Consider the following 24,683-nt stretch of genomic DNA (forward strand, 5'->3'; position numbering starts at 1 on the left):
TTCATAATACCAGTGTTTTACAAATTAAAATAAAAACAAACAGACAAACAACAACAACAAACCCAGTGTCCTAACATACATTTAGTGTGGCTCTCACTGCAAACAAAGGCTCCATTTTCTTTGGCTGCCAACCCCTTAGAGGAATGTAGATACAAAAAACTGTTGCTTAAAGAAAAAGGGAGCTGAAGCTGGTGAGAGTTGTACCAAAAAGAGAACAGGAAAACATAAGGCTACCCTTAGCATTAGGATGAATGTAGTGGCTATTCCTGGTGGTCAATTGACTGTATCTGGAATGAACTACATCTAGAACTGGAAGGCTCACCTATGATCTTAATCTGGAGGCTGGGAGATAGAAGTTTCTGACCCGGATCTTGGCATAGAGATCTGGAGGCATAGTGGCTATGGATTCCAGAAGGTGAAGACAGGAAAATCTCCAAGTTCAAGGTCATCTGGGATTAAAGATGTGATGGCACACACCTTTAATATGGGCCACAACTTCTGCTGGAGACTTATATAAGAACACTGGAAGAAGGAAGATTTACTCTCTCTTCTTCGCCTGCTTGCCTTGTGGGACTGAGCAACTGCTAGATCCTTGGACTTCCATTCACAGCTGCTGCTGACCATTGTTGGGAGTGCACTGCAGTTTACTACCCATCAGTTCTGTGATTCTAGAGAATCCTAATACAAATGAATATAGCTTTCCAAAAAGAAAGCAAAATTACCCTATTCTATAGTATTGATTAGCTTTCCAAAATATGCACAATATGGCCTTCCTTGTCTCAGTTTCAAAAGGAGCTAGCTGAGGAAATACAACAGCAACACAGCAGTGTTTGCTTCACACTGCTGACTCCCGAGAGTCAGGCAGTGAAGCCCCAGCTGTCTGCTGGGCTTCCCAGAAGAAGCAGAATCATCCAGTCTTTATTCACTTTAGGATATGAAAGAGTGCAGTCAGGCTGAGGGAATGAGAAAGAGGAAGACGGTCGCATTTCAAAAGCAAACACCATTTAACCATTTTAACTTTCACATGCACTGTTTCTCTAGCCTTAACTGCCAAAGGCGTGGATAGATTTAACATTTTCTTGTGAAGGCACAAGAAAAACATCCAGGCTCGGGTGGTGAGTTACATACCGGGCAAAGAATGGATGAAGGCCCAGACGTCGTCGACCGTCCATATGGAGGGCTCAGTCTGTGCGGCTGGGAGCAAGTCACTATTCTCAGGCATCTTCCTAACCCTCACATCTCGAAGCTCTCGCTCTCTTTCCCGCTCACTCTGCCTTCGCAGACGGGTCGTCATAGCAGAAGGCACAGGATCTTCATGAGAGGCCAAGTCTTCTTCTGCAGATGGATAAGTAATTGGAAGCTGGAAAATGCAGTACAAGTATAATACAGCATTGCACTTCCCTTGTAGTTCTGAAAAGGACATTGTACATTGAAGCAAGCTTTCTACAGACCTGCCTAAGGATATGTTCTCTTGCTGCCCCTTCAGGGCCACTTGGACGACGGCCCCGATGCCCGAGACTTTGATTATCAGGCTTACGATTCCAACGACTAAGTGCAAATTTTTTAGAACAGCTAACGTTGTACCTAAGAAATTCAAGAAAGAAAAATTAAGCAATATATGGGACAGCCCATAGTATTTATCTGTCCCTTTAAAGTTCAACCGTGACACAGTAAGTACTAGATACTTAGTATCTAGTACTAGTACCTCACACAGTACACCCACCTTATTAAATGGATTTAGTTATGCTTCAGGTCAAAAATGGCCTCTGTGTATATCATAAAATATCCCTCAACATAATACTAGACACCCCTAACAAGGTAATGATATTTTCTCCTGCTTATACAAGAATAATGAGAAACCTGCAAAATGCAGAAGATAATTTGCAAAGCAGCAAGAAAGTTCATCGTCCCAGAAGAGATACTTTATAATAAATAGTTCCAATGCTTATTTAAACTATTTTCAAGTAATATATTTATAGTTTTGTTTTGTCTTATTCTTTTTAGTGTATATGGAAAGGAGTATGCAGATGTGTCTTGCAGATACAGTAGCACATATGTGTGCAGACCAGCACACAATGGAGGCTCACAACCGTCTGAAACCCCCTTGCAGGGATCCAATGTTCTCTCTTCTGCCTTCCACATCAGGTACACACACAGTGCACATATATTCTTGGAGGTAAAACATTCACACACATTAATTTTATTGATAACTATTCTAGAATAATACAAGTAATTTTGCTATGTTTTATGAACATGTCAGAGATGGAAATAAAGAATACTATGAGAACTAATACACAGATGTGCCCTGAGAGCTACGAGAATAACTGACACCCTGCTGCTGCTGCTGTGCATTCTGGGCTTGCCTGTGGGCTCAGCCATGCTTTGATTTCTAACTAGTACATCACGTGACCAAACTTACTAACATAATTCTACAGTTAGCTCTCCAAGACTGAGAGCTACATAACCATGTAAAGCCCAGCGGTGACTCACCGACCTGACAGTCTCTCTTCCTTGTTCTCTCAGCCCTGCTTCGCTGTGCTAGGCCCGACTGTCTAAGGAGGATCATCAGACGTATACTATGTGCCTAACCAGTCATCATCTCTGGGAGAAGGGGAATGACAGGTAATATTAAGTGTCCTGATATATTCTAAATAGTCAAGAGGTTTAGAATATCCTCAAAGACAATTTCCCAAACTTCCAAGTATTTCTAACCAGTATTAGAAAACTACTGTTCTTTCGTGTGTTTTATGCAAACTGAAATTCAAGTTAAAATATAAATCCAACATCATCCAATGACAGACCTGCCACTACTCATGAATAAACATCTGAGCAGTGGACTGAAACCATAAGCTCACTTTTGAAAGAAACCCGCTCCTATTCTAAGCCTTCCCACATACACTTATTCTAACGGTAAGTTCAACTAGCTGTAGTTCTGCAGCAACTATACAAAATGGTATGTTCAAGCAGGAAATTCACTGGCTTCTTAAGAGAATATGAATTTCAAAATAATCAACCTAAACACACCTAGGTCTTCCAAAAGATCATCAGGTATTCCCACCTGCTAGGCTATCTCTCCAGCCCCGATATTAATCTTTATAGACTATCTAGGCAAGCTGGTACCCATGCTATGACCCCAGCACCTGAGAGGCAGAAACTGCATGCTGGAGACCAGCCTGGTCCCCATAAATCCAGGCCAGTCAGGGTTATAGAGCAAGATCCTACATAGAAATAATTTTAATTAATAATTAGTAATTAATTTTTAAACCACAAAACTAAGATTCTATAACATACTAATCATGCTACAGGAGAGATTCTCCACACCATATCCTTACACCAGAGATTGCTGCTTCGATACAGGATATTATGAAACTGCATTATTATACAACTTATCACGTAGTGAATTCTAGTAATGACATAGCAGCACAGTAAACCGCTGCAGATGGCACCTAACCTTCCCTGGGTTGTCAGATCTCACTCCTACCTATGTTCAACTGTAACCTGTCTTGACTTTCTGCAGAAATTACTAAGAAATTACCAAGCACAGCATTCCAACATACCTTTTGGCGCATGACATAGTACAGAATCGTTTGGACCGTAAAAATTCATTAGGATATCCCATTTTTCCACAGAATTCACACTTCAGTAACTCGCTATCCATTTCTTCCAATGTCTCTAAAAAAAGGAGAAAGGCCAAATATTTGCGTGTGTCAAACTTTCCTTCAGCCTCTAATTCAGTTATGTAACACAGTCAGACCAATCGTTCTTCACCTTTTTTGATTCCAAAGCTACTTGGCTAGGTTCTGAGAAATGAAGGTGAGTGCCATATACACACCATCCACTAGAAGGGACAGTTCAGATATTAGAGTACAGGATAGAAACTTGGTACTCTAAGCTCTGAAGATTTACATCCTAGTGGAGAGGAGAAAGGCTTCCAATTGGAGAAACTCATGTTTATTTTAGTGGGACACATAAAGTATTTAACTAAGGGACCTGTGGTGTATAACCAATATTATAAAGATATGTATAACCAATTTACAAAACTTCCTTTTAATATTAAATAAAATTAATTCTGCTTTTAAGTCTCAAACACACTCATAAGTCCAAGTACTGGTGTGTTTTCCACAGTGTTCCCTACTAAGTAAGAATCTAACCCCAGCCCTCGCCTTCACTCTTATCTCCTGCTTCAGAAACAACACCAAAAGCAAACAGCTCAATCTGTATGACCTTTCCCAAAGAACTGAAGCAAGTGGAGAAACAGCTGGCTCGGGCAGGGCTCGAGGCACATCCTCTTTACTAATGACATCACAGAGCAGGAAGTGGCCTTCTTGGTTTGTATTTTGTATGTGGTGCAGGGAATCAGACTTAGGGCTTCTCACATCCTAGGCAAATGGTCTACATCTTCAGCCCAGGAGTTGCCATTTAAAGGAAATTCTCTCCCTTGGTATGTTTGCAAGTATGTATGTAACCAGGTATGTATATGTATTCAACTACCTTGGTATGTATGCAAGGATCATTGATTTAGTTATAGTGTGGATAAAACTGTAAAAATTGTAAAAAAAAAAAAAAAATGTCCCTTTCGGGCTAGAGAGATGACTCAGCAGTTAAGAGCACTAGCTGCTCTTCTGAAGGTCCTGAGTTCAAATCCCAGCAACCGTGGCTCACAACCATCCTTAATGAGATCTGATGCCCTCTTCTGGTGTATCTGAAAACAGCTACAGTGTACTTACATATAATAATAAATAAATCTTTAAAAAACCTTGTCCCTTACACAGGGTCCCAGCTGTGGAGCAAGTATCAGCAGATAGTATCTGGGTAAGGAGAGTCATTTTTCCTCAGGTCTGTGGCCCCTGGTAGTTTGCACATGCTCCAGTGGACTCCAAACCCATGTACATACTGGTAGCACTAACTGAACTCAGTGGAGGCAGGGCACAAAGTTGAGAGAAGGAATGTCTTATCAAGAATAAACTGATGCCCTGCTTCAGTGGTATGCTATTCTTAAACAGCATCTCTTTGTTTTCTTCCCTTTCTCAATAGCAACAGTAGTAGCATGTTATTAGGTATTTTACACAGTTGTGTAAATTTTTAAAAGTCTCTGAAGCAAAGCTTTGAGAGACTTGCAGAATGGTCTCTTGGTAGTTCCTCAGTGGTAGTGGTTGAGTGGGAAAAGCTGAAAGGGACCATGTGGAGTGCATTTAATCAAAACTCATTATATACATGTATGATATTTTCAAAGAACAAATTTAAATGTAATTTCTAAAAACTGAAATATTCTGCCCCTTCCAAAAACCTAGAGCTGGCTGGAACAAAGCCGCTTGTCAGTCCTAACCTTCACGTCTGCCCTTGGAATTTGCTAGTGACTCTCTGGAGTATCACTTGCACCTGGACTGATGTGGAAAGCCTGGGCCAGAGACAGACTCACTCAACCAAAGAATCTTGCTATTTAATTATTTTAGAAAATACCTGCTTTTAAGATGTCCCACTGTCTCGGTGAAATAAAATGACTATAATCCAGAGAGAGCAAAGGAGGTGGAATGAGAAGACAGTGGACACGGGGAAGGGTGGGAGGGAGAAAAGCAAAGGATGCACGAGGTGAGTGTGGCAGCGCAGCTGAGCTGGGCCTCAGTCCTGCATGAGCCTTGTAACAAGGACTCGGCAGATCCTTCTCCCCAGGTATGTTTGCAACATTTCATGGTTAACAACCTTTTACATCAGAAAGAATCAACTGAACTTGAAATAATAACCAAAAGTTAGTAAAAGTCAAGTGTTACCTATCACAGGCTTGGTTGTTCAAATAAGAAGTAAAATGATGAATACTTTGCAAAAGTTTATAAAATACCAACTGACCGGTGCCATCCTGTCAGAGTCAAAGGGAATGTGGGTATTTGCTTACGGACTTGCCATTTTGCTAAACTTAACAATGCATGGAGACACACAATATAGTAACACAAGCTCAATAAATATTTGTAAAAGAATAAATTAATTTTAGACATAGTAAGGATAATTACTAAGGGAAAGATGTTAATGAGTTCACTATTTTAAGTCCTGACTAAATACATCAAACAAAGCAACAGCAACTGTAGGATCATGATCAAAATGATCAACAACAATCTCTCATGAAGATCCTCCTACATGATACAGCTAGTTTGCTTTGTTTTGTTGGTTAGTCTTTCTTTTTAACCACATTCAGAGCCTCATTAGAAACAAGAAACACAGTATAAGCATTTGCTGGTGTTAAACAGGAGACTCAAGGCAGAGAACATCATTTTTGTATCTTCCCGTGTTTGTTTCCCCCTCAGACATTTTATCGCTTGGATTTATAAGGGATATTCAGTATTAAAATAGAGTCAGTTGAGGAGGAGTCTTTCACAGTAAGGAGATTAACAGTACTTTTTTTTTTCTCTCTCTCTCTCTTTTTTTTTTTTTTTTGGTTTTTTGAGACAGGGTTTCTCTGTATAGCCCTGGCTATCCTGGAACTCACTCTGTAGACCAGGCTGGCCTCGAACTCAGAAATCCACCTGCCTCTGCCTCCCGAGTGCTGGGATTTAAGGCGTGTGCCACCAACACCCAGCAATACTTCTCTCTCTCTCTCTCTCTCTCTTAAAGATTTATTATTATATCTAAGTACACTGTAGCTGTCTTCAGACACACCAGAAGAGGGCATCAGATCTCATTACGGATGGTTGTGAGCCACCATGTGGTTGCTGGGATTTGAACTCAGGACCTTCGGAAGAGCAGTTGGTACTCTTAACCACTGAGCCATCTCTCCAGCCCAGTACTTTTCTCTTCAAACAGATGTTATCATCTATTGACTGACGAGAACATCCTTAATGTAACTAGAATATCCATCCAGTTACAATAAGGACAGCACAGTTGCAGGATATTTGATCACATTGTGAAACCTGAGATTATGAACTGGAAAAACCTGTTTCTTATTGTGGTGTGGCTCAGCCCCAGCACACAGCTTTAATCTAAGAACTTCCTGTAAACAAAAGCTAAATAAAGTCAAGTTCAGTCAAGAGGTGGAGCAAGCAACCAGCTGATAGAGAGTGAACATAAGAAAGCCCAGGAAAGAGAAAGCAGGCTCTTTTGAGTTGAAGGATATTTAGACAGCATGGAGGAGAAGGAAGAAGGGGGTTAGAGGAGGAGGAGGAGGAGGGGAGGAGGAAGAGGAGAAGGAGGAGGAGGAGTTGTTTCCTTCTGGAACATTGGTAGGTAGAGTAGGAAGGTTAGCTGGATGCTTTCTTTGCCTCTCTGAGCTCGCAGGCTTTCACCACAGCATCTGGCTCCTGAGTCTTCACTTGGTAAATCAAACATTTGGGATTTTGTTTTAAAAACAACATTTTGGCACTCAATGTGGAGTTTGAACCCCTGACCCTGAGATTAAGAGTCTATGCTTTACACAACCTACATATGCTTGTTAAAGAAAAACCTAAAATCTCATATCAGACATCACAGTAACAAGTCTAAAACCAAATACACAGATGTTCTTTATTTTTAAGCAAATTCAATAAAATATTCATGTTACTTAGGTCTGCTTTTTAAAAGCAAGAATTGGTTGTCTTGATTCAAAAAAATGTTAAAATACTTTCTCTCATGTATGATAGAACTTGCCCTACCTAGACATCAAATCAACATCAATGTTGTTGGGCTTTTTTGTTGTTTAATTATAAGACTGGTTTGCTTGCCCTATTCTAGTCAAGTACATACAGTGAGTATGTAAACAAATCTGAATTCTTTCCAAGTGCAAATCTATGGAGACTAAAAAACCACACCCTATTTCAAGAAGTAAACGCCTAGGTTGAATAAAGGGTTTATGAGATCCACAGACCTTCAGCAATCATGTCTTCCATCTCTGTGTCGGATGAGTTATCTGCATGCTTTGTGTTATTCTGCAACTCCGGCTGAGCACACACAGAGTTTACCACCTCATTACCCAGAAGAGGCCTCTTTTTCACAGGTTGTTCTATCAGCAGTGATGATCGACTCACCTTTAAATGGAAAAAGAGAATAAAAATAATACATAAAAATAATTCAGAAATAAGTGAGTTTAATTTTAAAATGACCACTTTGGCATGAATGCTATCTGTGACATTTACTTACTCGGTGATCAGATCCAATCATTAAAGCTACCAATTATCCCTCAGGTAAAAGGTAGTCTATGCACACACACTACTGCTCGCCAGTAGAATATATGCTGCAGGGTCTGTCAAATAGACTGTACTGCGGCTTCAGGTATGGAGCTTTTAAAAAGTCTTACAATCAAATGACTCTTTGCACTTTTAATATTGGAAGAGAAGGGATCAGATGACCCCTCACCAAGGGAAAGCAAAGGTCCCAACTCTCAGTGTATTTGGGAGTTGAAGGGGAAGCAGTTGATGTTTGAATTGATGTATTTTGTAGTTCTAGGTATTGACTCCAAGGTCTTGCACTGAGCTATACCCTCATCTGTTGCCTTAGAATGTTTTTCAGATCACTTCTCACTACGTAGATCCTCTTGCTCAGCCTCTGTCCAATGCTGGGTTTATATTCCTATGCAACATCCATGCAGAGCCTAATGTTTCACAATATTATTCAGCAACTATCTCTTTTTCCTAGTACCTTGAATACCCAAGACGAGCTCTCTACTGCATGGTTGTGTCCAGACATTTTGTAGTTTGGTGGTGAAGGTCAGTCATGAGTGTGTTCATACTTGCATAGGGGATTCTTTACCTACAAGCTGAGCCTTCTCCCCAGTTCACGTTGCCCCCAGACTTTTTTTTCCTATATCTTTTTCTGTATTAATTTATTTTGAGAGATAATCTTGCTAAGTTATCCAGACTGGCCTTGAACTTGAAATCCAACATCAACAGCCTAATTAACTAAGGTTACAGGCATGCACCAGCAGGCCCAACTTAAAATTTTAAAATTAATATTATTCTGATGGTGATGATAAGTGAAGGGGAAAGCATGTACCAAGCACACATGTGGACAGCAGGGAACAGCTTGATGGAGTTAGTTATGCTGTTTCTACCTTTATGTGAGTTCCACAGACCAAACTCAGGTTGCCAAGTTAGCATGGAAATGGCCTTTACCTACTGTGCCATCTTGCTGGTGGCTTTTAAAAGTACAGTGACACTAAACAGACGGGACCAGAAAACAAATCCCCTTTGGCATGTAAAAATCAAAACACTAAGTGTACAGAACAACAAAAGAATATTAAAAGCTGCAAGGGGGAAAGACCAAGTAACATAGGAATGCAGACATATTAGAATAACACCTTACTTCTCAATGGAGACTCTAAAAGCCAGAAGGGTCTGGACAGAGAAGCTGAAGACTCTACAAAGAGCAAAGATTTCAACATAGTCTTCTACATCCATCAAAACTTTCAGTCACAATAGGTAGAGAAAATAAGACAACTCATTATAAAACCAAATTTAAGCAACCTCTATCTACAAATCCAGCCCTACAGAAGGTACTAGAAGAACAACTCCAACCTAAAGTGGTTAAAGCAAGAAAATGCAAGGAATAAATTATCCCAGACCAGCAAATCAAAAGAGAAACACACACACACAAACACACACACCACAACAGAAAATAGGAATCAACAAATATTGTTCATTGATATCTCTCAATATCAAAGTTCTCAAATTTCATAATAAAAAGACACAGACAAAATGGATTTGAAAACAGGATCCACCCTTCTTCTGCTACATCCATGAAATATACGTTAATATCAGCAATAGACATCACCTCAGGGTCCAGCATGGAAAATGCATTCTGTGCAAATGGATGTAGAAAGTAGCATTTAATATCTTACAAAATACTAGTCAGAAAACAGTAAAAGACCCTATATAAACAAAGGAGAACTCCACCAAGAGGACATTGCAATTCTCAACATCTATGCATGAAAAATGATGGCAACTACACTTATAAAAGAAACCCCACTACAGCTTAAATCAAGTATCGCCTGTCACACACTGAAGTGAGAGACTTCAATACTGCCTTCCGACAAGTGGACAGGTCATCCAGACAAAAACTAAACAAGGAGAACACTGGAGCTGACCGACGTCATCTACCTAAGGGACCTAACAGATACTTACAGAACATTCCATCTAAACACAAAAGGCTACACCCTCTTCTTAGCACCTTATGGAACTGTCTCTAAAACTGGAGACACAGTCAGACATAAAGTAAGTCTCAACAGATACAAGAAAATAGAAAAAACTCCCTGCATCCTATCTGACCGCCAAAGGCTAAAAAGTGTCTATATTAAAAAACAAAAACAAAATGCCAGGCATGGTGGCACAAGCCTTTAATCCCAGCACTTAGGAGGCAGAGGCAGGCAGATTGTTGAGTTCGAGGCCAGTCTGATCTACAAAGTGAGTTCCAGGACAGCCAGGGCTATACAGAGAAACCCTGTCTTGAAAAACCAAAAGAAAAGAAAAGAAAAGAAAAGAAAAGAAAAGAAAAGAAAAGAAAAGAAAAGAAATAAATAACAAAAAAAAAAAAACACGGAGAGATCCAATAATAGTAACTTAACAGCACACCTGAAAGCTCTAGAAGAAAAAAAAAAAGAAGTCACACCCAAAAGAAATAGACAGAAAAAAAAAATTAAACTCTGGGCTGAAATCAAAAAAAAAAAAAAAAAAAAAAAAAAATACCAAAAAAAAAAAAAAAAATCAACGAAACAAAGAGTTGATTCTTTGCAAAAATGAGTAAAACTGACAAACCCTTATCCAAATTAATTAAAAGGTAGAAAAAGAAGTTCCAGTTTAACGAAGTAGAGATGAAAATAGGGACATACCCACAGACACCAAGGACATCCAGAGAGTCATGAGGAAGGCTTTAAAAACCTGTACTCTATTAAATAGGAAAATCTAAAAATGTCTAATTTTCTTGATACATACCACTTACCAAAGTTAAATAAGGATGAGATAAGCAATTTAAACAAACTTATAACCTCTAGTGAATTAGAAGCAGTAATTAAAAGCCAACCGATCAATGAATGTAAGCCCAGGGCAAGATGGATCTAGCACAGGATAGATAGATCCACCAGACTTTCAAAGAAGGTTTAATGCCAATATCTGTCAATTTACTTCTCAACACAGAAACAGAAACAGCATTGCCCAATTCATTTTATGATGCTACAGTCACCATGATACTCAAACCACATAAAGACTCAATAAAGAAAGAAAATTACAGACCAATTTCCCTTATAAACATAGATGCAGAGATTCTTAATAAACTGACTACAAACAGAATCTAAGAATACACCAAAAAGATCATCGACCATGATCAAGCAGGCATCATCCCAGAAATACAGAGATATCTCAACATACATACATCAATAAATTTAGCCCACCATATAAACAAACAAAAAGACAAAAACCACATGGTCATCTCATTAAATGCAGAAAAGACCTTTAACAAAATCTAGCACCCCTTCATGACTAAAGGTCTTGAAATATTAGGAATACAAAAGATACCTAAATAAAGGCAGTTTACAGCAAGACTACAATCAACATCAACTTAAATGGAGAGAAATCAGAAACAATTCTACTAAAATCAAAAACATAACAAGTTTGTCTACTCTCTCCATACTATACAATATAATTGAAGTCTTGAAGTCTTACCTAGAGCAATAAGACAACTGAAGGATATCAAGGGGATACAAACAGGACAGGAAGAAATCAAAGTATCTTTATTGGCAGATATACATTCATACAGATATCATACATAAGTGACCCTAAACATTCCACCAGGGAAGTCCTATAAGTGATAAACATTTTCTACAAGGTAGCTACATACAAAATTAACTCACAAGAATCAGTAGCCTTCCTACATACAAATGACAAACAGGCTGAGAAAGAAATAATTAGGGAAACAATACCCTTCACAATAGCCACAAATAGTATAAAATATCTTGGAGTAACTCTAACCAAGCAAGTGAAAGGCCTGTATGAAGCCTTTGAGGAAGTTATTAGAAGATGAAAGCTCTCCTATGCTCATGGGTCAGTAGGCTTAACATAGGAAAAATGGCTATCTCACCACAACCTAAAGATTCGATGTAATTCCCATCAAAATTCCAATACAACCTTTTTGTTACAGGCCTTGAAAGAAAAATACTCAACCTCATATGGAAAAACAAAAAGCCCAGGATATCTTTAACGTCCTGTACAATAACAGGACTTCTGACAACATCATCTCTGATCTCAAGCTCTAGTACAAAGCAACAGTCATAAAAACTATATGGTTGTTGGCATAAAAACAGATAGGTAGGGGCTGGAGAGATGGCTCAGTGGTTAAGAACACTGCTCTCTTCCAGGGTTCCTGAGTTCAATTCCCAGTAACCACATGGTGGCTCATAACCATCTGCAATGGAATATGATGTCCTCTGCTGGTGTGTCTGAAGACAGGTACTGTACTCACATACATAAATAAATTTTAAAAATAAAATAAATAAAAATAAATCCACACACTTTGATCATCTGGTTTTTTTGGTTTTTTGTTTGTTTGTTTGTTTGCTTGTTTGTTTACAAAGAAGCCAGAATTATACAATGAAAAAATAAAGTATCTTCAACAAATGGTGCTGGTCTAACCAGATGTCTGCAAGTAGAAGAATGCAAATAGATTCTGGCACAAAACTCAAGTCCAAATGGATCAAAGACCTCAACATAAAATCAGACACATTGAACCTGATAGACGATTAGTCTTGAAAATACTGGCACAGGAGGCAACTTCCTGAGCAGAACACCAATAGCACAGGAACTAAGATAAACAATTAATAAATAAGACCTCATGAAACTGAAAAGCTTCTGTAAGACAAAAGTGACCTTCAATAGGACAAAACGACAGAATGAAAAAGATTTTAACCAATCCCACATCTGACAAAGGGCTAATATTAAAAATATATGAAGAACTTAAGAAACTAGATGCCAACAAACCAAAAAGTTCAATTTGAAAAATGGTGTACAGATCTAAACAGAGAATTCTCAACAGAGGAATCTCAAATGGCTGAGAAATGTTCAACATCCTTAGCCATCCACTGAGGAAATGCAAATCAAAATGACTCTGTCAAAATGGCTAAGATCAAAAACACTCATGACAGCTTCTGCTGGTGAGGATGTGGAGCAAGGGAACAAGCCTCACGGCTGGTGGGAGTGGAAACTTGTGCAGCCACTCTGGAAAGCAATTAGGCAGTTTCTCGGAAAACCAGAAATAGATCTACCTCAAAACCCAGCTATACTACTCCTGGACATATACCCAAAAGATGTGCCACTATACCACAAGAACATTTGCTCAACCATGTTCGCTGCAGTTATACTCATAATAACCAGAAACAAACTAGATGTCCCTCAACCAAAGAATGGTTAAAGAAAATGTGGTACATTCACACAAAGGAGTATTACTCAGCTGTTAAAAACAATCATCATGAAATTTGCAGGCAAAATGGATGGTACTGTTAGGAACAAGCAAAAGAGACTTATTCTAAGTACTACCATTTCATTTTTAGACTCCATTCAATCATAGGAAGAAGCTAAATTCAAGGTCCCAGGTCCCAGGGGAGCTGGGGACTTTCCAATAGCTAACAGCTTCTGTTGTAAGAAAACAGTCGTCAGAGTCCAGGTAGCCCAAGGAGACATTTGTCTGAGTGCAGACATCTCAAGGGCAACTTCTCCACCTTGATGGCAGGGTCCCACAAGTTCATGCTCCTAGGCCCAGGAACCAACTCCTCACCTGACTGGTGAAAACTCCCTTGCTCAACCTCATATCAAAATGTGATTGGACAGTACTTCAGCCCACCCTGCTCCCCCTTGCTTTATTAAAGTGTCATGCTTTAATCCTTTAAGTATGCTGTGCAGCACTTCTACAGGTCGTAGTTTAGCTCCTGAGTCTGTTCTGTGGCCAATTTTTTGTCAACTTCATTGAGCTATGATTTGACTTATGTTGGGTTTATATTGGATTAAAGCAAACCCCACATACTATAGAACTAGAAAAATTCACCCTGAGTAACCTAGACCCAGAGAAATAAACAAGGTATGTACCATAAGTGGACATTAGCTGTAAAATAAAGGATAATCATGCTATAATCCAACAACCCAGGGAGGTTAAACACCAAGGAACGAGTAGCACACACACCTAGGATAGAACCAAACAAGTTTGGGGAAAAAAAGAATGTCAATAAAATGATCCCTAATAATAGTCCTAATAAACAGGAGGCTAGCATGCTTCATCCAGCAACTGATGGAAACAGATACAAAGACCCACAGTCAAATGTTAGGTGGGAGCTCAGAAATCTGTGGAAGAGAGGGAGGAAGGATTGCAGGACCCAGAGGGGTCAAAACACACACACACACACATCCACAGAATCAACTAACCTGGTCCCATAAGGATTCACAGAGACTGAACTGACTCAAGGAGCTGGTCTGACCTAGGTCCTCTGCATGTATTAGTTGTGTAGCTTGGTCTTCTTGTGGGACTCCTAACAGTGGGAGCAGGGACTGTCTTTGACTCTTTTGCCTGTTTTTGGAACTCTTTTCCTCCTGCTGGATTACCTAGTCTAGTCTTTTTTATTTTTTTAAGGTTTATTTATTATTATATCTAAGTACACAGTAGCTGTCTTTACCAGAAGAGGATGTCAGATCTCATTACGGATGGTTGTGAGCCACCATGTGGCTGCTGGGATTTGAACTCAGGACCTTCAGAAGAGCAGTTGGTGCTTTTAACTACTGAGCCATCTCTCCAGTCCCCTAGTCTAGTCTTTATACAAGGTGAAGTGCTTAGTCTTACTGCAACTTGATATGCTACGTTTGTTTGATATCCCTGGGAGGACTGGCTGCTCTTTTCTGAAGGGAAACAGATGGAGGTGGAGGACTGGGAGGAGAAGAGTTGGGGAAACTGTGGTCAGGATGTAAAATAGGAAAGAAAAATAAACAAACAAACAAGTAGAAGAAAAAGTGAAGGTGTAATTGACACTACACTGGTAACAATCAGTAATAGCTATGGCTAGTAAATGCTAGATACATTAACATATTTAATTCTGACACATCATAAAAGCATCTCCAGACAGACAAGCAGAGTTAAGATCAGAAATGGCTAGTACAAAATGTCTCAGGCCAAGCAGAGGTGGTACACATCTTTAAACGCAGCACTCAGGAGGCAGAGGCAGGTGGATCTCTATAAGTTAAAATCCATCCTGGTCAGCCAGGGCCACACAGAGAAACCCTGTCATGAAAAACCAAAGGGGGTGAAAAAGTCTCAGAACCTGTATAGAGAAATACATTAAAAGATTAGACAGCTAAAATTCTACATTTAAAAACAAGTCAATCTTGAAATTTAAAATTACAAGCATTTTCTTAGAGAACAATAGTAGAAAATTGTTTTAAGACAGTGTTGTGTCACTACAAATAATTTTAAAAACACAAATAAGCTTCTGACTTACAGGGAACGGCTCCAGCCCCTCCTGAATCACAAAGCCTTCTATAACGTGGGTCAAAATCTGTGGTTTCACAATAGCCTGTGGAGGCTTGTTTTCCAGGCTGGGAGTGCTGCTGGCCAGAGAAGTGCTGCTGCTCCTCGTGGAAGCAGCAGGGATGAGGAGTGGAGGTGCAGGAGCAGAGGCATGGGTGGGGTCTGATGGAGACTTGATCACGGAAGCACTGACTGAGGCCACAGCAGGCAACTCCACTTGCTCTGAAAGAAAGGGGATTTCCTGGTTAGCCATGTGCCCTACAGAGATGAAAGGGCTTAGGAGTGAGCACAAGAGGACTGCACATCTACTGTTCTCCAAGAACATCACACCTCTGTCTCATTTAATCCATACAACATCCCCATTCTATAGACTACACTAATATGCTCAAAATTAGCACCTACATATTTTTATTTTCCCCATAGAACCTGCAAATGCCCTAAATATCATCTCAAGAAAAACTACAAAAGTTGTCAATTGAGTTTCTATCCATTTTTAAGCTACATAGATAATAAATATCTTACTTTCCTGTCTATTCCACATGATTCAGATGGACATATATTCACTTAAAAAATTCAAAAGGACCCCCAAATCCATAGAAGTAGGAATTTCAGTGATTTGGGCAGGTTACAGGCTGTAGCCTCAGAGCAGGAAGCTCTTCTGAATCCTCTCAGAAGGCATGCTGCTTTCTTTCAACTTCTGTGTTGCTGTGTGTGTTGACTGGGGAAATGCTGCATGATCACATAGCAGGCCCAAGTAAGACTGAGCGGAAAATGTCTATTGGGAAGGAGTCACTACTCACAGTAGCATCAACCCTTGACTGTCAGTGCTAACGCAGAGAGGTGGAACAGCTAATATGTAGGCTTTTAGTGAGAACAGAACTCTGAAGAAAGAAGGCATGCGTACAAAAGTCACTTGCCGACCACTGGTGTCATGGCCAATGCTTTCATGTTGCACCTCACTTAATGCTGAGATTAGAGGCACTGTCATCATGCCTGGGGCTTTCTATATGGTGCTAGGGACTGAAACCAAGGCTCTGTGCATGCTCAGCAAGTAGCCAGCCCCTAACATAATCTCCTACTAGTCTGATTTATACTGTGCGTGTGTGTGTGTGTGTGTGTGTGTGTGTGTGTACAAGCACATACATGAAAGCATGTGTGAAAGTCAGAGGACAGCCCTGGATGTGGATCTCTGACTCTACTTATTTTTAGATGGAGTGTTTTTGTTATTTGCTGATAATCACATCAGGCTACCTGGCCCTCCCTCGAGTTTCTGGTTATTCTCCTGTCTCCTCTAACTATGGGAACACTGGGATTATAGGTATGTGCTGTTGTGCCTAGCTTTATATAGACTCTGGGGATTTGAACTCAGGTCCTCATACTTGAGCAACAAGTGCTTTACACACTGGGCCATCTCCCCAGTCTCTTATTCTAATTTTTAAATAAGAAATAGCTAAAACAGGAATGTGAGTTGGCACATGAAACACATCTGTATTAGCCAGTAATAATTATAATGCTTGAAACATCATGTTTTCTTTGGGTGGTACTAAAGGTTTTATAAACCAATAACTTTACACTGCTGTTAAAGAATTTTCCAAGAAAACAAGAATTTTTATTTTTTAATAAGACAATATTCTTCATACATTTAAATTTTTTAAATATAATCTATCTTTTGCTACAGTTAACAACAGTAATGGTTAGTTTAACACTATCTCTAATGGAAAAAAATTTTATTACTGACATCTATCAAATAGAATCCTCGTACTTTGTATTTCCTCACCTAACAAAGGATGTTCGGATGTCAAGTCCTCTCCCCTCCCCACAGTGACAGCTGCTGGAGACAAGGTGGGGGGTGGAGGGGTTCTGTCCATCCTTGCACACTCATCAGACTCCTCTGGCATTTCTTCCTCACACACATCTTCTACTTGATAAACCTGCAATGACAAGCCATACTACCTTGAAATATTTCCAAAAATACATTTAATGAGGTATTCTGAATTTAAATTTTTTAATTCTAAATGCACTAAATTTAGAAGCAAAGCAAACCACAATGCTGACAACCTGAAGGGAGAACTTTGGAAGCACTCACAAGGATGTTTGAGACCTCGTAGTGTGTCACGGAGAGCAAGCTGTGAGCCAGCTACAGAAGCTTTCCAAAGTGACACTGGTCACATCTGAACAGAGTTTTTAGAAAAAATTCAAAAAAAGGGTATTTTGCTTTACATTATCAAATAACTATTTTAAAAATACCATTGATTCTGTTCACTTCTATCTGTTATGAATCAAAGTAGGTGCTAGCGCTTTTTACACTCAAAGTAAATTTCCAAAATAATATATGTCAGGCCAATATATTGCCAAGGAAATTATATGCAAGATTACTCATTATTAAAGACTAAGTTATGAAAATTACTGTCTATTAAACCACAGTAAAGCCAGCAATGATTTTTTCATTCCCTTTCTGTTGTATTCAAGAATCAAATGAACTCTTAGAAGCTAGTATGATATATGCAGAAAACATCTTTCTTTAACACAGTAGACACACCCTAAGATACATAGGATCTATTTTTGGTTCCCATGGGAAGGTTTAGCCCCTTTTATCCAAGTGTGAAGATTTCCTGAAGTACTATGACATCAAAATCACAGAGAGGGAGCCATGAAACCATGAAATTAGAACAAAATTACCCACCTAACACTTTATCAAATGTAAGGATTAAGTTTCAAAGTGCCTCTGGAAAATAATAGATGAAAGTGCTTTGCCTGCTTGGTATTTATGAAAGATGATGCTCTACTAACACAACGCTGTCAAAAGCTCATTTCCTTCCCTGTGCCAAAGCTTTCTCTCAAATTTACAAAGGTTGAGACTTTTTAAAAAAATATTTAACTAATTAAAACTGTAATAAATCTTAATAAAAAAAACCCTGAACATTCATAAAATAACTTTAAGTGGCATCCAGTGTTACATTTTTAGTCAAATTGTTGAAAAAGTTTGATAATTTTAGGTGTCTAGAATTAAATATGAAAATAGTCAGGATTTCTGAATCTGGCATAAACCATGTAAGGTACTATGAAGTTTTATTTATGAAGATATATACACAACAACAAGTAATACTAGTTAAAAAAAAAACACCAACTCTAAACATCTATTTAGAATAAAGTAAACATCTGTCCAGGAATGGTGGCACAGCCTTGTAACTCCAGCACTTAGAAGCCTGAGACAGAATACTGAGCTCAAGGCCAACCTGGGCACACAGCAATACCGCATGGGAACAGCAGCAAGAAAAAACAAACATATGACCTCCCTCAAAAAAATTCCTTCTAAAATCCCACTAGACTCATTTTATACTTAACATGATATCTTGAACTATTATCAAGTTCTAAATAGACATAAAAAAATTTGCAAGATACTTTTTCACAACCCAGAAACTAGAAAACAGTTTCACCAAAAGCGTAACCTCACAAGTGGAAGTGGTCCCCGGCACGGCATACCACACAGTGGACGGCCGGCCACTAGTGTCTGCTCATGGTAACAGCAGTGTTTAATGTGAGGGTAAAGGTCAGCCCAGACTAAGTCACTGCCCTAAACAGCTCAGGGCTAACAGAGACAACAATCAGCAACCATAAAGCAGGCCTTCCTGGTACCGGGTTGGCACAGTGTCAGCTCACAGGGGTGGGAGCAGAGCTGACTGGAGGACCCAGACAACTGGCGTTATTAACAGTGCGATTTAACCCATTACATCCCCTTAAGAGACTACACTTTCCCTACAAAGAGCATGACTACTAAGCTGCCACAGCTCTCTTCACCCTTGACACTGCCATGTACTGCTACCCAGCTACTTACAAAATCGCTTAAGGAATCAGGGCTTGACCATGAACAGAATTATAATTTTTGAAAAGTATTTTTTTAAAAATAAAAGGCTATAACATGAATAGCACTGCTTTTCAAATTTCCATCAAGGAACACTATAAAATAGTTTTCATTCTTAAGATGAGGTTAAATACAGAGATCTCCCCGTAATCTCCCAAAAAAAGAAAAACAAGGTAACAGGTAAATAAAGGAGGCAAAAGAAATGTCACACACATCTGGTACAGTCAGCACAAAAACCATCTAAACACAACAGCTAAACTACTGGGAAAGGCAGTTAGCTGGAGGTTTTGCTCACAAGATCATTACAAAACTTGCACAAGTTCTATTTAGCTCGTAACTGTAACTAACTATCCTAAATATAACGCAGACCACCAAACCTACCTCAGTAAAGTCCATATTCCCATCTGTCTCCCTTTCCTAAATAAACTGAGGCAATTTGCTGATTAGCTCTAAATCATCTACCCTCAACATGCCTGACTTACACCTGAATCTCAACTTAAAACAAACAAACTATTTCTGTTTTAGAAATATCTTTTCTGAAAACATACTGATTTATTTTGATAATTCACCTTTTTCATTCAAATGTTTATATCTTATTGGAAAGAAACATATCTGTACTTAAGCACTTGAAATAATCAAGGGTGGTTTTGATTAAAAAAACCCTTTTATTAACAACAACAACAACAACAACAAAACAGCCACTTAGTCAACAGCTGATATGAAAAGAATGCAGGCAGACAGCAACAGAGGAAACTTCCAGAAATGACAGTGGCTTTGTGTTTTCAAAATAGAAAGCAAAGTCAGCAAAAGAGACCCAAAAATATTTCTCACTTAATATTTAAAGTGGGTTTTTCTTTGGCACTTCTACCCTAAATATGTTTATCCAAAGTCTTCCTATAAAAATAATTTAAAATAATATGGATTATAGAAATTTTATTGTTTACTCATTAAAAACCAAACACTGAATTAAATGTTGAGAAAATTAAATTATATTTGATTCCTTTGAAAGTACTGTATTTTCCCTAAACCTTTGTTCTTCATGGTTTTCTTTCGGCAGTACTGGGGATTGGACCAGGGCCTGACACATGTTGAACAAGCAGTCTACCACTGAGCTACATCCTTAAGACAAAACCTGTTGTTAAGTGCTCTAAAAACCTATTAAAGGAAAAGACAGAGGCATAATTAAATGGTAAACTTATCTGGCTTCCCAGGGTAGTAACAGGTAGGACTGAGCAGCACCTCTAAGCCTATTAAGATCACTTAGAAGGATAAACTGGGGACTAAGAGTCAAATGTCTCTACTAATGAAGAGAGTGCAACCCCTTTCCCTCCTGCAATCAGTGTTACTTAAGTCTACTCTGCAGGAACTCTGTAAGCAGGCAGGGCTGCTTTTAAACTCACTGGACAGTCCAGGATGGCCCACACTCATGATCCTCTGCTCCAGCTGCCCAAGAACTGGCATAACAAGAGAATCAAACCACGTCTGACTTTGAGTGATTTTCTTTTTTTTTTTTTTTTAATTTTTTTTTTAAAGTTTTTTTTTTTTTTTTTTTTTAATTTTTTTTTTAAAGATTTATTTATTTATTATATGTAAGTACACTGTAGCTATCTTCAGACACTCCAGAAGAGGGAGTCAGATCTTGTTACAGATGGTTGTGAGCCACCATGTGGTTGCTGGGATTTGAACTCCAGACCTTTGGAAGAGCAGTCGGGTGCTCTTACCCACTGAGCCATCTCACCAGCCCTTGAGTGATTTTCAAAGTTCGACACAAAACTTCCTTTTAGAAAAATTCTTTTTCTCAGTGAGAAACTGAATTTGGTCATTTTTGATTAAACTCATAAATACCTTATTTCAATTTTTGTATAAATCTTCTTATAAATTTTAATAATTCTTTTAGAGAAAATTTTGAAAAAGAAAAATATTTCAAGACACTTTTTCGGCACCATGTGACCCTTTCTAGAGGTTCATTCTGATACACGCCACTGAAACCCAATTACTCAAAACTTTTACTCCATGTGTTACAGCTCTTTCATTCTCGGTATCAAAGTCAGAAACTCAAACTTTTACCCTTTTAACTGAAAACTAATTTAAGTATATATTTTTCTCGTAGTATAATAGAAATTTTAAACAGTCAGTTTTTTATAAAGTTGAACTCTTCCATAGAATAAATTTCTTAACAGTTTTAATTACAGAACATAATTTCATCAGAAAAGTTACACATACAATCATACCTCTTCCATCAAAGAAGAGCTGCTCAAGGCCCAGGGCTTCTGAGTGCACGCGACTAAAAGGTTAGCTAGGTAAACCATGCGTTTAAGAACATACAAGCAACAGAAGGGAGCTATGAAGGATAATCACCTTAAGAGAAAAAACTTTGTGCAGATGACACTGGTTCAAATGCATTCCCTTGGGGAAAAAAAATCAACTCTGTAAAGATAGCAGATGGATTTGTTTAAATAGTAATAAATTAACGAGGGACTTTCATAACCATACAAACTTAAAGCATGCAACCATACCAAAACAAACAACAGTTTTTCCTTTGCTTATACAATACATTGTCAGAATCTGACACAGGAAAAATGCAAACTTAAAAAGACCATAGTCATTGAGACTTAGCAGTACACCATAGTGTGGGAGAAACAGATTTACGTTCAGTTCAGCAAGAAAGTCAAAGAGCTGCCAAGGGCTTACCACTGGTGGATCAACAGGTGCTGGCGGCTGTACTTGTAGATTTACCGCAACAGTCTGTGGAGGAGGAAGAGTCTGAAATGGCAACTGGACCAAAGCTTCTGCAGCAGGTAGCTCCTCTTCTGACACCAAAGCATTCTGCACCAAAACCTGGCCCTGGGATAGAATTTCAGGCTGCACTTGTAAAGACTGCATAGACTGCAAGGGCAGTGGTGGGATCTGAGCTGGAGGAGATGCCGACATCTGTGGAGGGGTTGCGATGGGAATTGGAGAGGACTGTAGGGTTGAATACTGCTGGTGTGATGTTGGGGACACTATCTGCTGACCAGGGGACACCAAGGCAGACTGCTGGACAGGGCCAATGTGTACAACAGGGGATGCTGGAAGTGGAAGATGGGATGGAAGATTCAGCTGTGCTGTGGACTGTACCTGATCAGCCTGCTGCAAATTTGGCCCTGTTTGAAGAGCTGAAGACACAAGAGGGTGTGGCTGGATAAGTGCTTGTGGATGAATAATTATAGTAGGAGACTGACTTGGGGAATGAGGTGGGGGAGGAGACACCACTACAGACTGCTGTGCGGACTGTGCCTGATTGGGAGACACAGTTAAAGGCGGAGGATGGCTCTGAATTGGGGAGCAATGCTGTGACTGGGCATTACTGGGAGCCGGAGAAAGGCCATGGTTTGGGAGTGGGATACAGTGCTGGGATGGGGGTGGATCTTGACTTGGACTCTGAAGGGTGATTGGCTGAATTTGCTGTTGTTGCTGTTGTAATATCAGCTGATGATGGGAAACTTTAGGAGGTGGTGAATGAAGAGGAATCTGTTGATGTTTGATTAGAGAATGAGGCTGAATTGGAGAATATGAAGCTGTGAGAGAAAAAAATGACAATTAGTACTGATTTCAAAACAGAATAGTTTTACATAAACCTAAAGGAAGAGAGCTTTCATGTCAGTCACTAGCAGTCTATTACAAGTCTTTTAGTTATGATTAATTTGAAATTCTGTAACCACATATTTTCCTTGCAAAGCTAAAAATACTGGATCAAGTGACTATACTGTGAAATGCTGAAGGAAAAACAACCTAACCACATATGTACAATCGCATACATACAATCGCCTGTGTACAATCGCCTATTATAATTGCATATGTACAATCGCATTGCACAACTGCATATATACAATCACGTATGTACCATCGCATACATAGGCCTTCATTTGTTCTACACCTTCCTTCATCAGAATGGCTGCATTAACTTTTAGCACTGGGACTATGCACTGGAGTCTGTCTCTTCTCTGAAGAAGCACTATCACTCAACAAGCACAGTACACATAAGGGTCACTTCAAGATCAAAGATCTCATCCTATCTAGGACAAAACACGTCTCAAAATAACAGCAAAATCAGTTACCTAGAAAGCTTCCCAAGTAAGTGTTTTAGCTCAGATAAAGTCTTAATTGTTTGATCAGAAAGAAAATTGTTTCACATAAAACTCCAATTCTGCAAGACCCAGGGCTGAATCTTGTAGTGCTCAAGCCAGTCCAAATCTAAGTGAGCAATCTATTTCTCGCAGAGAATGAAGAAGTGAGATCATGCTACATAAGTAAGGATGGTGTTTCTCCCTTCCCACTCAATGGAAGCCCCGGAATGAAGGATAAGCAGTGGCTGGTATCAGATTCTCCTCCACAGAGATGCTCAACAAGGACACACTTAGACAGGGATCACCCAAGGTTGTGAGTGGTTACCACCATGATGCCTCTTCATAGGGCAGAAGCTGATGAAATCCTCCCTATCTAGAACTAAAAACTGAATGTACTGGAAGATAAACTGAAATGACTGCTTCATACTGCACAAAAGCAAACACATCTAAGCTGGGCATGACAGGCACACCTTTAATCCTAGCACTCAGAAGGCACAGGCACTCGGATCTCTAACTTAGAGACCAGCTTGATCTACATAGTGAGTCCCAGGCCACCCAAGGCTGTAAGGAGACCCCATGTCAAAGTCTCTACTTACCCCTGGCCCCCACCTCAAACGAAATAGTCATCTATATCAAATCTAAAGACAGAATTTTCAATCTTGCAATGTAAATATAAAAGTTATGTAAGCATTACTTACATCATTTTATATTCAACCACATTTATGACAAAAGCATTATATAAAGTTTGAATAACTTTTTTTTTAAACATTTTTGTATTTGATTAAAATTTAAAATTTAGGGATCAGGCTGAAAAGACTTCTCAGCAGCTAAGAGCACTGGTTGCTTGCTCTTCCAGAGGGAGAACCTGGATTTGCTTCCCAGCATCCACAGCGCTGCCCGTAACTATCTGTGACTCCCGTCCCAGGGGTCCAATGCCCTCTTTCGGCCTCCTGCGTTACCAAGAACACATGAGGTGCACAAATACACAGAGGCAAAAATTATATGAAATGATTTGTTTAAAAACTATAGCAGTCCTTTAAAGAAATTAACATCTAATTAATACCTCAAAGAGTATTTAGAACTTTCAATCGATATTGTTTCTAAATGGAGAACTGAGGTTTCAGCTCAGTATTAGAACAGAGGCTTAATCTAAAAATATTTTTGCCGGGCAGTGGTGGCACACACCTTTAATCCCAGCACTTGGGAGGCAGAGGCAGGCAGATTTCTGAGTTCGAGGCCAGCCTGGTCTACAGAGTGAGTTCCAG

General features: G+C 39.2%; 1 protein-coding gene across 6 annotated transcripts in view; it reads right to left on the minus strand.

Moving 5' to 3' along the window:
* The window catches only part of Phc3 (polyhomeotic homolog 3), a 68,955-nt gene that overhangs the window by 13,561 nt on the left and 30,711 nt on the right, over positions 1–24,683 (minus strand). For 2 of the 6 annotated variants that reach the window (XM_029474910.1, XM_029474909.1), the window contains 8 exons: positions 22,004–22,869; positions 21,671–21,718; positions 17,228–17,381; positions 15,422–15,672; positions 7,829–7,988; positions 3,558–3,672; positions 1,452–1,584; positions 1,129–1,360 (listed from right to left, as the gene is read on the minus strand). In XM_029474910.1, coding sequence (XP_029330770.1) covers positions 1,129–1,360; positions 1,452–1,584; positions 3,558–3,672; positions 7,829–7,988; positions 15,422–15,672; positions 17,228–17,381; positions 21,671–21,718; positions 22,004–22,869 — 1,959 coding nt within the window. Of the gene's footprint in view, positions 1–1,128; positions 1,361–1,451; positions 1,585–3,557; positions 3,673–7,828; positions 7,989–15,421; positions 15,673–17,227; positions 17,382–21,670; positions 21,719–22,003; positions 22,870–24,683 lie in introns of those variants that run through there. The other 4 variants (XM_021157280.2, XM_021157279.2, XM_029474911.1 and 1 more) reach the window with 3 other exon arrangements.

This window comes from Mus caroli, chromosome 3 (assembly GCF_900094665.2).
Source record: "Mus caroli chromosome 3, CAROLI_EIJ_v1.1, whole genome shotgun sequence".
NCBI classification, from domain to species: Eukaryota; Metazoa; Chordata; class Mammalia; order Rodentia; family Muridae; genus Mus; species Mus caroli.